The sequence below is a fragment of the Chrysemys picta genome, chromosome 7, assembly GCF_011386835.1.
Source record: "Chrysemys picta bellii isolate R12L10 chromosome 7, ASM1138683v2, whole genome shotgun sequence".
Classification (NCBI taxonomy): domain Eukaryota; kingdom Metazoa; phylum Chordata; order Testudines; family Emydidae; genus Chrysemys; species Chrysemys picta.
Genome location: NC_088797.1, coordinates 26,033,350 through 26,047,115, shown reverse-complemented (window position 1 = coordinate 26,047,115; position 13,766 = coordinate 26,033,350). Strand labels below are relative to the sequence as shown.

The 13,766-nt window shown below is 37.9% G+C and overlaps 1 protein-coding gene across 3 annotated transcripts in view; it reads right to left on the bottom strand.

Moving 5' to 3' along the window:
• The window catches only part of ERC2 (ELKS/RAB6-interacting/CAST family member 2), an 836,521-nt gene that overhangs the window by 328,871 nt on the left and 493,884 nt on the right, over positions 1-13,766 (bottom strand). For all 3 annotated transcript variants that reach the window (XM_065550998.1, XM_065550999.1, XM_065550997.1), the window contains one exon: positions 13,013-13,173. In XM_065550998.1, coding sequence (XP_065407070.1) covers positions 13,013-13,173 — 161 coding nt within the window. The remainder of the gene's footprint in view (positions 1-13,012; positions 13,174-13,766) is intronic.

Sequence of the window (13,766 nt, the reverse complement as noted above, 5' to 3'; positions counted from 1 at the left end):
TCAATAATTAGAAGGCAGCATTAGTCCCCCATCTACTGTACTGGATGCAAAAAACCTTGCCTGTTTCTCTTTCCTTCTTCCTTATGGATATTTCAAATATCAGCCACAACTACTCAGGGAAAACAGGAGTGATTTTTAGGCAACGCTGGTCCTTTCCGATTCTGCACCACCACCCACAGTACTAGCCACTTAGTGTCATACCTTTCCTGGAGTCAGCTAATGTAACACCCTCACCATTGCCTTCCTGCCTCTATATCCCTAAGCACCATTCCTTCTCACTGTTGTTCCTCTTCAACAGCCTCCCCCAGTACCTAAACCCTGCACCCACTCAGGAGTGAATTTGGGAACCTTGAATACTGGAAATCTGAGGTGTGCCAGTGCCACGGGCTAATCTGACAAATTAAAACCCACTCAAATAAAGCAAGTTTGCAAATTCAAAAGAAAAGCTTTGCAAGGTATGCATGTCACTCCTGGGAGACTATAAGAAAAAGAACAGTGAGACAACGGAAGAAACATAGGGTGAAAAGGGGATTAAAGAACAAGCAGAGTGATAAACCCAAAGAGGATGAAAATGCATAAAACAGGCTCCCCTTTGGGTATAACATTGTTTTTAAAACTTGATTATTCTTGAAAATATAATGGTTTAAAATTACAAGAGAAGGGTTTGCAGACTTCAGTACCTTGTAAACTCAAAAAGTAGTTTATGCCGTTCTTAAAACCTAAAACTTTGTGAGTTTCTCCAGTCCCTAGGGAGAGCACTTGTTTCAATCCTCACTCTTGCAATCTGTACTTTAAAACTATTGCTACTTGTATCATCATGCAAACTCTCTTATTTTCTGTAGGTCAACAGCACAAGCAAAAGGGCATTTGGAGTTACGGTCTTTAACCTCTCCAGCATGCATTACTTGACTTCATGTAACAGGTTCTTGAAAAGAGATTTGAAAAATCATCAAGTTATTAACTAGGTGCAGTCAGCCTGTTCAGCCCATGATGGGAGTGTGGGAGAGAGCTTTACTGCCAACCATGGAGAGAAAATAAATATTTTAGGAGCATAGAAAACCTGATTGAAAAATAAAGGTCAAAGAGACAAAGGGAATGTCCTTGGAAGATTTTATATTGGAATCTGTACCAAAAAAGCCCTGTGAAGATTTCTGAGAGTGGGAGTGATTTGTTCCCATTTCAGAATAAACATAAGACAAGCTGCCACGTGATGGAAAAATTGTAGTTTCTATTGTTTGGACACAGTGAAGCTATGAAGAAGGGAATTACATGGCAGGTTTTGTTGTTGTTGTTTTGTTTTACACTTTTACTGACAAGGAAATAGAGAAGGAACAAATGGGCAATATTCCATACATTAAAACTAGAGAGGTGATCACAGGAATGTGGAAAAATAAAGATAGGGGTGATAAAAGCGAAAGCAGCAGCTGCATCCCCTTCCCTACCAGATTCTGCAGAAGACCCCACACTCATCTGTTTCAGTGTGCAAGGTTGGGGTGGTATGTGGCTGGGCACATTCAGAGCTGGGGGTTTGTCACTTCATGCAGCAGCATCACCCCAAAACCCTTAACAATTCTTTGTGGATTTTCCAACAGAAATCATCACTTAAGCATGAATCCTCTTCGTTTTTAAGATCCACATTTCCTACTGCCCGAAACTGACTGAGGTAGGGTATAAGAGTACATAAGGGTATGCCTGGAGACATGGCAACATGATCTCTAACAATAATATGCTGCGAGGAGGTAGGAACTCAGAAAATAACATACAGGGACAGCCCTTCCATACACATTCCCTTCCTGCCTTGCAGATGCCTTGAAAATACACCCGGATCACTAGTCTGTCTCACAATTGGAGGGCCATGCCCATGGTGGAATAGAAAACCCTCTGGCTGGAAGGGATGGTACCTCAGGAACCTTGCAAGTTACAACTTGCTGTTTCCAAGTAACATGCCCTGTGCAAGGAAGATGATGATGTAAAACAAGATAAGTTTAATCTAGTTACAACTACAGCCCTGTAACACAGCATCTTACAATGTAAAAATGATGAGCAATACAGTACAGAAAAAAAATCTCTTTCCCACACCTGTTTGAAGGGGATCTTTCCCCTAGAACTCAAACTTGTATATTTCATATTTAGAGAGCTGACATTTGGCCACTCCCCCAATTATGAATTGTCCAGATTCAGCAGCTGTTACCATTCTTTTTCTAATTGGCTGGGTATGACTGGTTGAATTCCATGTAGATCAAAAGGATTAGAACGTATCCTTTGTAATTGCACACTGTATGCAGTTGAACCATTGTCATTCGGTTTATTGTGTGAAGGCCATATCATTAGTGAAAAAAGCACTGCAGCCATTCCCTGGTGAAAAGGAAAACTGTGTTTTTGGTCTGTACACTCCAAGCACAAAAGTGTAAGGGCTGCTACTGTCCTCAGCTGCTGTAAAGGGAACACAAGACATGACAGCGGCTCCTTCGACCTTCTCTGCCCTGGAAATACCCAGACAAAGACCGGGCACTGTATTGCCCCTTTTTTCATATTCGGAAGATTGCCTGAATTGGTCTAATGACATTCCAATGCCAAGTTCCGTCACGTTATGAAAACAAATTATAACTATAACCTACAGAACAAATTATAGGAGGAGATGGTACACTTTCTTCCTTGTGGGAATGAACAACCAAATGTCACAGATTTTGTCAAATAAAGCCATGGAGAAACCATAGTATTTCACCCTAAAAGCACTATTGTTGGGCTCTCATCTAAACAGACATGTGGTGATAGGCATGTGTCTTTAAATGACTAAAGCAGTTTGCCAAGTAAATAGTTCACTCACACTATTCTCACAGAGAGAAGCATTTTATTGCCCTCTGCCCCTTTAGAGTTTTTCTTTTTTAAACCTCTCTTCATTTTGGTCAAGCAAACTTCTGTTCCAGAGAACAAAGCCTTCATTTGGATTCCTCTAATCTTTATGGTGTTTGCAAGGTGGTGTCAAAAAAGTTAGTCAAGGCATGCTGAGCTACAGGTCTGTGGGGCAAAAAGCTGTCACAGGAGACTTTCCACCCACCTTAGAAAGAGACCACATTACCATTCTAACTACTTCCTATGGAAGTCACAGTTGTATCAACATCCTGCTGTTTTGTTTGTATTTAACTTGGGATATGACTCTCTATACTCTCAGCATGAATCCTACAATTAAATGGAAACAGTCCACAGGTTACAAAAAACAGCCTACAAGTTCACTTTTCAAAAGGTATATTTTTAAAGACTATCAATTTGTTGCCTATTTACTGATCGTTATAGTATATACAATTATAGCTCATACAAAATAATGTAAAATGTTAGTTTATGAAAACGCTTTTTCTCCACAACTATAGATTAGCAAAGTATCTAATGCATATTCAAATCAATAGCTGATGACTGCTTAAATAATAAATAATTCACGTCATAGGGAAACTATTAAAACTATCTTTCCCAAAATATAGGTTGACATTTATAGTGCTTTGTGCTAGGACTGAGCAAACTATTTAGAGAAAATTGTTAATATGCATCCTATTTTCAGAAGAGTAGACTAGAAAAATCTGATCCTGGTATTTTTGTGTAGATTTGGAGTTTATCCAAACAGTATAGGGAATCACATAATAGCATACATCCAGTCCTATTTATTCTACAATTATCCTCAAGGCACTGCTTGAAACTAATTCAGTGATATATCAATATTTTTACAGGAACATCCACAAACATCTTCCAGGTACCACGGGTACCTCTGCAGAGAGAGATGCAGGTAAGGGACTGTATTATTCATTTGTTTTCCTCCTTGAACAAGCACAGTGTTGCAAACTATAACAAATGAAGGAGGCAGCATCACTTCACAAATACACTTATATTAACGAGACATCATTAGCTTAAATTTTGTCAGTTTTAAAAAGTACTTTCAGGGACTAAACCTACCCCTAAGTCACCTTGCTAATCTTTTCTATTTTGTTCAAGTGCTTGTCTCTCCCCTATTGCTGCATGAATGACCCACACAAACAAAAGGGGAAACTAAATAACTTGCTGACTACACACAATGACTTAACCAGCAAAGATAAGGAACGACAGAGAACTTCACAGTACTGAGAGTCCCTCCCCAATACAATCCCTCAAAGAGGTCCCTATGAGTATATGCTGCCTCCTTCCCTCCTATATCTTTGCCATCAACAAGGCCCTAGAAACACTTCCTTCCCCCACCAAATTACCCAAATGAGACTGTCCCCCTCAGCTCCACCTGGATCCATCCAAGGTCTCCCCCACCAAAAAACAAAAACCCTTTCCCTTTGAAGGGCAAGCAGGGAGAGAGCTGAGCAACTTCAGAGATCAGCCTCCTGCCTGAGACTGGCCTCTAGTGGCAACTGCAGCCGCCTCTTCCTTGCTTTGCAGATCAGCTCAATCATTGATTGGTGGGGAGAAAAGTGTTCAGCTCTGCTGCAATATGCAGCAGCCTCAGATTTTCTCTCCCCACCTCCCCCCCCCCCCCCCCCCGCTCTGCTTCTTCATTTTCTCTTCTGTCCTCCCCCTTCCTTTCCTTTCAGGTGAGGCTGAAAGTTTGGTGGGAAATAAAACATGGGAGTGTTCCCCTCCCCCCCCCCCCTAAAATTGCAAACATGACAATACACAGGTGCTGCCAAAAGCACAAAGAAAACATACTGAAAAACGAGACAAGTAATGTTTTATTTCCTATTCTCTTTCAGTTATAATAACCACAAGTGTTCCTATAACAATGGAAGCGATTTTTAAGTTGGTGGTATCAACCACTCATTGGAGAATCTTATGAAAAAATGAACAGATTTTGTGGATAGCACATCACAGTGTTCTGCTTGTGCTATTCAATGGGGGGAAGGATCATTTTATAGGGACCCCAAAGTATCTTCCCTTTATGAACAAGCCGTCTACTTGGTACAATCTGGCCCGTTCTAAAGGGCGACATAGTTCTTCAAAAATATTTTTTTCCTGAGTATCAGGATTAAGTCATCTCCAGCTGGACTGCTTTAGCAGTACCTATAGGGTACCTACCTCTACACTTCAGCTGGGAGCTGCTTCTCAGTGCAGACAGACCGACATGCAGGAGCTCTGCTCAAGCTAGCATGCTAAAAAATACTAGTGCAGTCAGGATAGAAGAGGTGGCATCTTGGGTGAATCGCCTGGGCAATCCCACCCAGACTCCCTAGGTACATACTCAGCTAACCCAACCCATCGCCTCTGCCATCCTGGTTAAACTGCTATTTTTAGCACCATAGCTCAAATAGAGCTAGTGTGTGTCTATCTACCTGTGCTGGGAATCACACTCCCAGCTGCAGTGTAGACATACCCATAGTGATGGTATGCAGTATCAGAGGCAAGGAAATTACCCAACTTTCCTTTCAAATTGCTGGCAGGAATTTTGTCCCGGGTTTACTAAGAGTCCCCTCCAATACATCACTGGACTGACCAGATGCTTAAAAGAAAAATTCAGTGCATAATATTAACGTCTCAAAAAGTATGGATGCACTGATCTTCAAGTCAAAACAGTGATGTTCAGTTTCTGTATAATGCGTGGAACTGAACCTGTGAACACTTATTACCAAGTGTAGTGCTTACCATCCTCATCTTCATTGACTTGATTAGAACTGCAAAGGAGTCAGTTTTTGAGATCCTAATTTTAATCATAGCATTCTGCAAGAAGTCAATTCACGGATTTGTTTTTAAAGCAAAAATATCAGTCAGTTTAGCTGTTAAGGAATTTTGTTAATGTTCAATAGTTGCGGTTTGGAATTTTTATATATAGAATTAAAAAATGGAACTAACAGGAAGTGTGCCGATTATCACTCTGCCATCTTACTTTGTGTGATATATCCATTCCCCCGCTCTTCATCTGTCTTCGTCTTTATAGACTGTGAGCTCTTCAGGGCAAGAATAGTATCTTCCTCAGTGTAAGATAATACTGACACTGTTAGGAAGATAATAGTGACCCTATCCACACATTGAAACCCACTCCACATGAGGAAAGTATATTGGTTTCATATGCACAGATAGCACAGCAGTTTTCATACATTGCATATGTGAACTATTATATACATATGAGCCGTTTTTCTATTAATTAATATATTCAGACTACATGTGATTCCATATAAGTCCAATATATAAAATATGAGCTATTTGCAATTAAGTGAAATATATTTTTGTTCCATGTGGGCCTATGAAAAGTGCTTGGCAGCAACCTCCATCTGAGACTGAATGGAAGCACTGCTTCTGGGGAAATTATGCTGCCATGCAAAAGGGAAGCAAGGCCATTGTGGATGCCCTGTGATCTGAAAAAGCTCTTCACAAATATGGGGTCATCTGAAAGATTGAAAGGCTGGACCTGCTGCCCATACCACACAGAAGAAACGCCTCCTTCCCCACATTCTTATGTTTCAAGATAATGGAGTGGCTGATATGGGACTTTATTAATTAAGAATTAAAGGAAGGTAATATAATTAATGCCAATCAACAAGGGTTTATGGAAAATAGAGTCCATCAACTAACTTGATTTTTTCTGATGTGATTACAAGTTTGGTTGATAAAGGTAATAGAGTGGATGTAATATATTTAGATTTCTGCAAGGCATGTGACTAGGGTGACCAGATGTCCTGATTTTTATAGCGCGAGTGCTGATTTTTTGGTCTTTTTCTTATATAGGCTCCTATTATTCTCCACCCCCTGTCCCAATTTTTCACATTTGCTGTCTGGTCACCCTACATGTGACTTGGTATCACATGACTATTTGTTTAAAAACTAGGAAGATATAAAATTACCATGCCACACATTAAATGGATTAAAACCTGGCAAACTGATAGGTCTCAAAGTGTAATAGTAAAAGGCAAATCATCACAGAACATGTGTGTTTTTAGTGGAGTCCCCCATTGATCAGTTTATGGTCCTATATTATTTAACATTTTATTAATGACCTGGAAGAAAATATTAAATCATCACTGATAAAGTTTGCAGATGATACAAAAACTGGGGGACTGGTAAATAATGAAGATGATGGGTCACTGATACAGAGGGATCTGGATCGTTCATAAGCAGGGTGCAAGCAAAGACTGTGTATTTTAATATGGATAAATGTAAATGTATACATCTAGGAATAAAGAATGTAGACCATAGTTACATGATGAGGGACTCTATCCTGGGAATCTGTGACTTTGAAAAAGATTTTGGGATCGTGTTGGATAATCAGTTAAACATGAGCTCCCTATGAGACACTGTGGCCAAAAGAGATAATGTGATTCTTGAATGCACAAACAGGGGGATCTTGAATAGGAGTAGAGAAATTATTTTACTTCTATATTTGGCATCAATGAGACTTCTAGTGGAACAGTGTGTTCAGTACACAATTCAAGAAGGATGTTAATAAATTAGAGAGGGTTCAGAAAAGAGCACGACAATGATTAAAAGATTAGAAAACGTGCCTTATAGTGACAGATTTGAGATGCTCAATCTATTTAGTTAACACAGAGAAGGTTGAGGTGTTTTGATTACAGTCTATAAGTACCTACCTGGGGAATAAATATTTAATAATGGGGTCTTCAACCTAGGAGAGAAAGGTATAATGTGATGCAATGACTGGAAGTTGAAGTTAGACAAATTCAGAATGGAAATAAAATGTAAATTTCTAACAGTGAGAGTAATTAACCATTGGAACACCACACTAACGGTCATGGCAGATTCTCCATCACTGATAATTTTTAAATCAAGATTGGATGTTTTTCTGAAAAATTTGTTCTAGGAATTATTTTGTGGAAGTTCTACGGCCTGTGTCATACAGGAGGTCAGATTCGTTGATCACAATGATCCCTTCTGGCCTTGAAATCTATGAAGATGAAGGAAACTTTTCAAGATAAGCGTTGAGTTTCCACAAGATTTTTAGTTTTCCACTCATTAAGTATAAGGAAAGGATTCAGCCCTAGTATGTATTTTTAAATAGCAAGGTCTAATTTCAAGACATTTGAAACATTTTAAGAGACAGTAAATAATTTCTGAAATCTATATTAAATTATTGACATTATGCAATACAGAAACTTTTGAAAAAATAGTATATTTTACATAATAATTAGCTCAGTGATTTTATTATGCTTAGAAGGCACGGGTTATAAACCATGCAGAAAGCATTAGGACCAAATAGGCAAAATAATAGATTTGAACATATGGTATATTCTGATGTTAACATGTATGCATTACTCCCATTAATGCCAGTATGAATTATTTGTGCACATTGAGAAAATAATATTCACCATAACAAAAATATTTTCTCCAGAAATTATATAACTCTTTATTGTCAATAACATGCAACTCTTGTTCCAAACTTTAATATTGTGGAATTCTTAAAAAAATAAATCTCATCTTTTCACATGTTAACATCAAGCAAAGAATATAAGGAGATGTTTATCTCATTCCATTGAACTTCCTCTTCTTTGAAGGGCACTTATCTAATGAGTGGTGCTCTCTCTCAGAGTCCAGATCAAAAAGCCCAACTAGATAATGCACTAAATTAAGTTGCTACCTGGTTTTATTCTAAACTTCTTTAAATAACTTAGTATACATGGAGACTTGTAATGACAACTGAAGAATTTGTCTAAAACTGACAACTGATTATACCCAGTGAATTAAGATGGAGCTTGGCAATGTCAACCAGATGGGTTTAGAATTGAGAGCTATGTTTGGAACTTTAACATAATATAAGCATAGGAAATCATCATGAAAGTTCTTAAGTACACAATTCATGCCTGTAAGCCAGCAGTCACAAATTGTATCTACTCAGCATTAAATAATAAAATGGTAAATATCAGTTATGGGGCTATAGTCTGGTCTGCTAATTAAATTAATACATTATCAGAGAAAAAGCAGATAAATAAACACTATGCTAGTGTATTACTATTATGCAGAACTGTCAGTATTCTGCCATCAGCCGTATGACTCTAATTTGATTCACTGTTTGGTTATTAGAATATAATGTATATTAATAAAAATAATTAAATGCCATGCAGTTTTGAATTGCTCTTTCAATATGCTCCTCTTTCAGTAAGCAAGTATATAAAATCAAACTCCTTTGACCCATGTTTGTGAATTATTCTTATTGGACTATTTAGTAAGTATATAATACAATGTACTGCAGATTTTATTAAATCTATCTATATCTATATAAAAATTAAAATGTAAATTCACATGATAAATTATACATCTTATATGTTCTGAAACAATATTTAGCATTAATATAGCTCTTTTCATCCACAGAACTCAAAGCGTGATTTTTTACATGTATAATTTTTTTATGTTTTCTAAACTTTTTATTAAGGCAAAGTTACAATAACATTTTTTTTAAAGTAGCTTTAATGCAATAAAAAGATTGTGGTAACAAGCACTTAAAAATAACAACATTAAGAAGTTGAAGTGCAGGTCTCCACTAAAAAGTGCCTTTGGAAAAAGGGCACTGTGAAGTTCCACATTAATGTGTGCCTCATTGCTTTCCATGTCATATCAGCTCTATTTACTATCTCCTGGCTCTGCAAAATCATCCTGGATTCTGACAGTCATGATAAATTCTTTCCATATCACACATCATCACAAGTGATAGAGGTTATGCTGACCAAGGCACAGATACACCCATGCAGACCTAATGTATTAAAATTATATCATCAGATAATCCCATTCAAATTTAAGGATTTTCCCAAACATTAACTCAGCCTTATATCACATCTCACATAGCGGTATTTTATGGTATTCTGTAAAACAATAATACATTAACATCTGTTTTATTTACCAAGGAAAGTAGGCCCAATCCTATTCCTCCCTAAATCATTAGCAAAATTCACATTGATTGCAATAGGACTGGATCCCTGTGATAGGCTCCAGGGAGGTCCCACATGTCTAGAGAGAAGAGACTTCACAAAAGGCTCAGGTTTAAACTCCAAACCTCTCTCTGGAGTTTTTAAAAATAGATGGAGTTACAACTGCTTAAAACTGGAGTAATAAAGTAGTCAATCAAGTGGCCAAACTGCAACAGAAGATGACAGTTAGGAAACCCTCTGCTGCCTATGAATAGAGCCCTACCAAATTCATGGTCCATTTTGGTCAATTTCACAGTCATAGGATTTTAAAAATTGTTAATTTCATAATTTCAGCTATTTAAATCTGAAATTTCACAGTGTTGTAACTGTAGGGGTCCTGACCCAAAAAGGATTTTTGCGGGGCTCACAGGGTTACTGTGTGTGTGTCGGGGGGGTTGGGGAGGGTTGCGGTATTGCTACCGTGACTTCTGCAAAGCTGCTGGCGGCAGTTCTGTCTTCAGAGCTGGGCAGCTGAAGAATGATGGCTGCTGGCCACAAGCCCAGTTCTGAAGGCAGAGCCACTGACAGCAACAGCACAGAAGTAAGGATGGCATGGTATGGTATTGCCACCCTTACCTCTGCACTGCTGCCTGGAGAGCTGGGCCCTCAGTCAGCAGCCGCCACTCTCTGACTGCCCAGCTCTGAAAGCAGCAGCGCAGAAGTAAGGGTGGCATGGTATCGTAGATCCATCCTTAATTCTGCACTGCTGCTGGCTGGGCTGGGCACTGCCTTCAGAACTGGGCGTCTGGCCACCAGCTGCTGCCCTCTGGCTGCCCAGCTCCGAAGGCAGTGCAGAAGTAAGGATGGCAACTGCGACCCCCCTAAAATAACCTTGTGACCCCCTTGCAACTCCCTTTTGGGTCAGGACCCCCAATTTGAGAATCGCTGGTCTCCCCCATGAAATCTATATAGTATAAGGTAAAAGCACACAAGAGACCAGATTTCATGGTCCGTGATGTGTTTTTCATGGCCATGAATTTGGTAGGGCCCTACCTATGAGGTATCCTTAATTTATGTATAATAAAACACCTAAACCAAGAAAACTTACTTGTTTTGTTTTTTTAATGTGGAGGATTTATTTTTGGAGAAATCCTGGTTCATATTTTAGGGATAAACATTTATTAAAAAAAATGTATGTACAAAATTGCTTTTCTTAAAAACAGAAGCACCAGTTAAGGGTCGAACAAAGATTCACAAGTCAGAAAAATTATAAACCAAGAAATTAAAAGGCAACAATGTAAAAAATAAATAAGGTGGCTGTTAAAAGTAATTATCAAAACCTAAAGAACAAACGACACTGACAACTATGCAAATGAAGAAAAAGTAAAAACAGTATCTTATCCATCACAAATACTTGCTTCCTTAATTAGGAATTTGTGCTATAAGATATTGTCATCATAGCATTAGTGGCTCTGACAGCCACTAATTTGTCTACTCCTATATCCCATCCTAGTCTTTGACACCTTTCTATCTCTGGGCTAGGACAACTGAGTCTTCTACCCACTATTAGGTCCTTTATCCATAAAGCTAGGTAACCCATTTCTGTCCAAAGTGAATTCAAGCTCTACATAGGCTTTACAAGCTAGGAATCTCAATCAAAAGATGCACTCCAAACATGTGTCTCCAATACCCATGAGAGTCTGTACAGCAACCCAAATATCCCACAGCAATAGCCAGAACTTCCCTTACAATCTTTTTTAATTTTACCCAACAATTGATATTTGTGGTCAGTCATACCAAAAATGCATCCTTTCCATTAAGGCAAGACCTTATCACTTACTTAATGCAATCGACTAGAGCAAACAAAATTATACAGTCAAGACAGATGAACATTTGAAATTGTATTGGCACTAAACCTCTGATTCAATTGCAGCAGAACTAGGAGCTAACAACTATCTATATGAAAGAAAGCTATAATAAAATAGCAAAGTAAATTAAAACTGCTTATGGCTGCATTTGGTTCCCTATCTGTTCACTAAATAATAGTATCATCAATAATGAACCATGCACAGTTCCACTTTTTAATATAGACCAGAGGTGAAAACTCCCATTGACTTCACTGGGGCTATGATTGCACCCAGATATTTATAATCAACCTACATATTATTTGATATCCCTTTTTCAGTTTGACATATGCAGAATTATACCATATGTATACATGTGTATGCGTTGTATGGTGTATTTAGAGCAACAATATTAAATAATTTCTTTGTCAGATGGACTTACCTTTTTTATAACTATATGGACATCTGCCCTGTACAGCAAGAAAACTAAGGAAAGCTGAAAGTTAGAAATGGCCTGTTTATTTTATTTTTAATTTTACAATATATTTCATGTTCTTTGAATTTCCTATGCATAATGATCACTGCATAATTACCAGACTGGCCAAGTCATAACAAGGTAATTCTTCTCTAGCAAGCCACCAATTTCAAAGAGAGTATCACAGCCTTAATGCATTATAATTACACATATTTTCCTTTATTATGGAAAGGAAGTTAAATTTAAATTATAGGCCTCTGCAACCTTGCAACCTTTTTGGTTTCTTAAGCTTAAGATAGTGTTATATGCTGATATTTTTGTGTCAATTCAACTTAGTAAGGTTCACAACATCTATATAAAATTGACGTTTCCTTTGCCTCTCATTTGACACTCTAACAGGAAATCCAACATGGAGCTTTTTTCAGGATTCTTGCTGAAAGATGTGACCGCATCCTAGTTTTAGCATAACCCAGTGGACAAATTTGCTTTGTGCCACAGATGATCCCTTTTCACATCAGAATAAGGCAGAACATTATGGAAATTTAAAACACAGATAATGAATGGAGACAAATTCATATTAAAATATTTCAGAAGCTCTCAACTTAAGTTAAACTGTGCTGATACTGTATTAGCATCTAATACTACAAGGCAAGTTATAACAAAACACTTTTTCAAGAATTCTACCTGTGTGTGTTGCTGACTTCCCGATAAATATTACCTTCATAATCCAAGGATATTTTAGCGAGAACCTAACTCACACACATTTCTTAAGAGGTCCTGAGTTTCAGAAGGTTTAAATAGGAGTACAATACATATAGAGCAGGGGGAAAAATGGAAATTGCAATGCATCTAGTATCAAGAGGAGTAAATGTACTTACTTCATTTCTAATATTTCTTCAAGCTGTTTTCTCCGCTCTATTCTGAGGTTAGCCAGATGTGCTTCTTTCTCAGCCAGAGACTGCTGTGTTGAGGCAAGACGGGCTTTGGTAGCATCCAATTCTTGTCTGGTCTTTTCCAGTGCATTCATCAGTTCTTCTAACTAAAAAGCATAGATTGTTTAAGTTCCATATTCTTCATAGCAAATAATATTTTGTAAACACAGAAAAATCATAGTAGGGCTGAATATAAGTGGAAGCATCGTTCAAATCCATTCCTACTTTTTACTGATTAAAAAAAATCAGTTCTTAAACATCAGGAAATGATCGAGTTTCCAAGAATCCATCTAGTCACCAATAACATTTATACAAACCATTGAACAACGTACATTACCAAGAGCCCTTCAACCTGTCCCATTGCCATAAATACTTCCTACACCATTTAGTCTATGGAACTCATTATGGACCTGTGGTAGTAACTCTATAGTTCAGGCTCTAACAGCACTTCCATTATAAACTGATCTTGACACCGCACACAACTTTCACCAAAAACAGCTCCTTTCAGACTTACATTTTATATGACAACTGGTGAGAACCTCTGATGAGTGTATGGTCAGAGCATGTGGAATAGGGGAACAGCTAAGATTCTTACATTTGAACATCTATTTTTTAATTAATGGAATATATTCTCAACCTCATCTCCATCTTAGCAATTTTTGAGGAGATTTCCCAATAAATATGAAATGCATTCATGGGG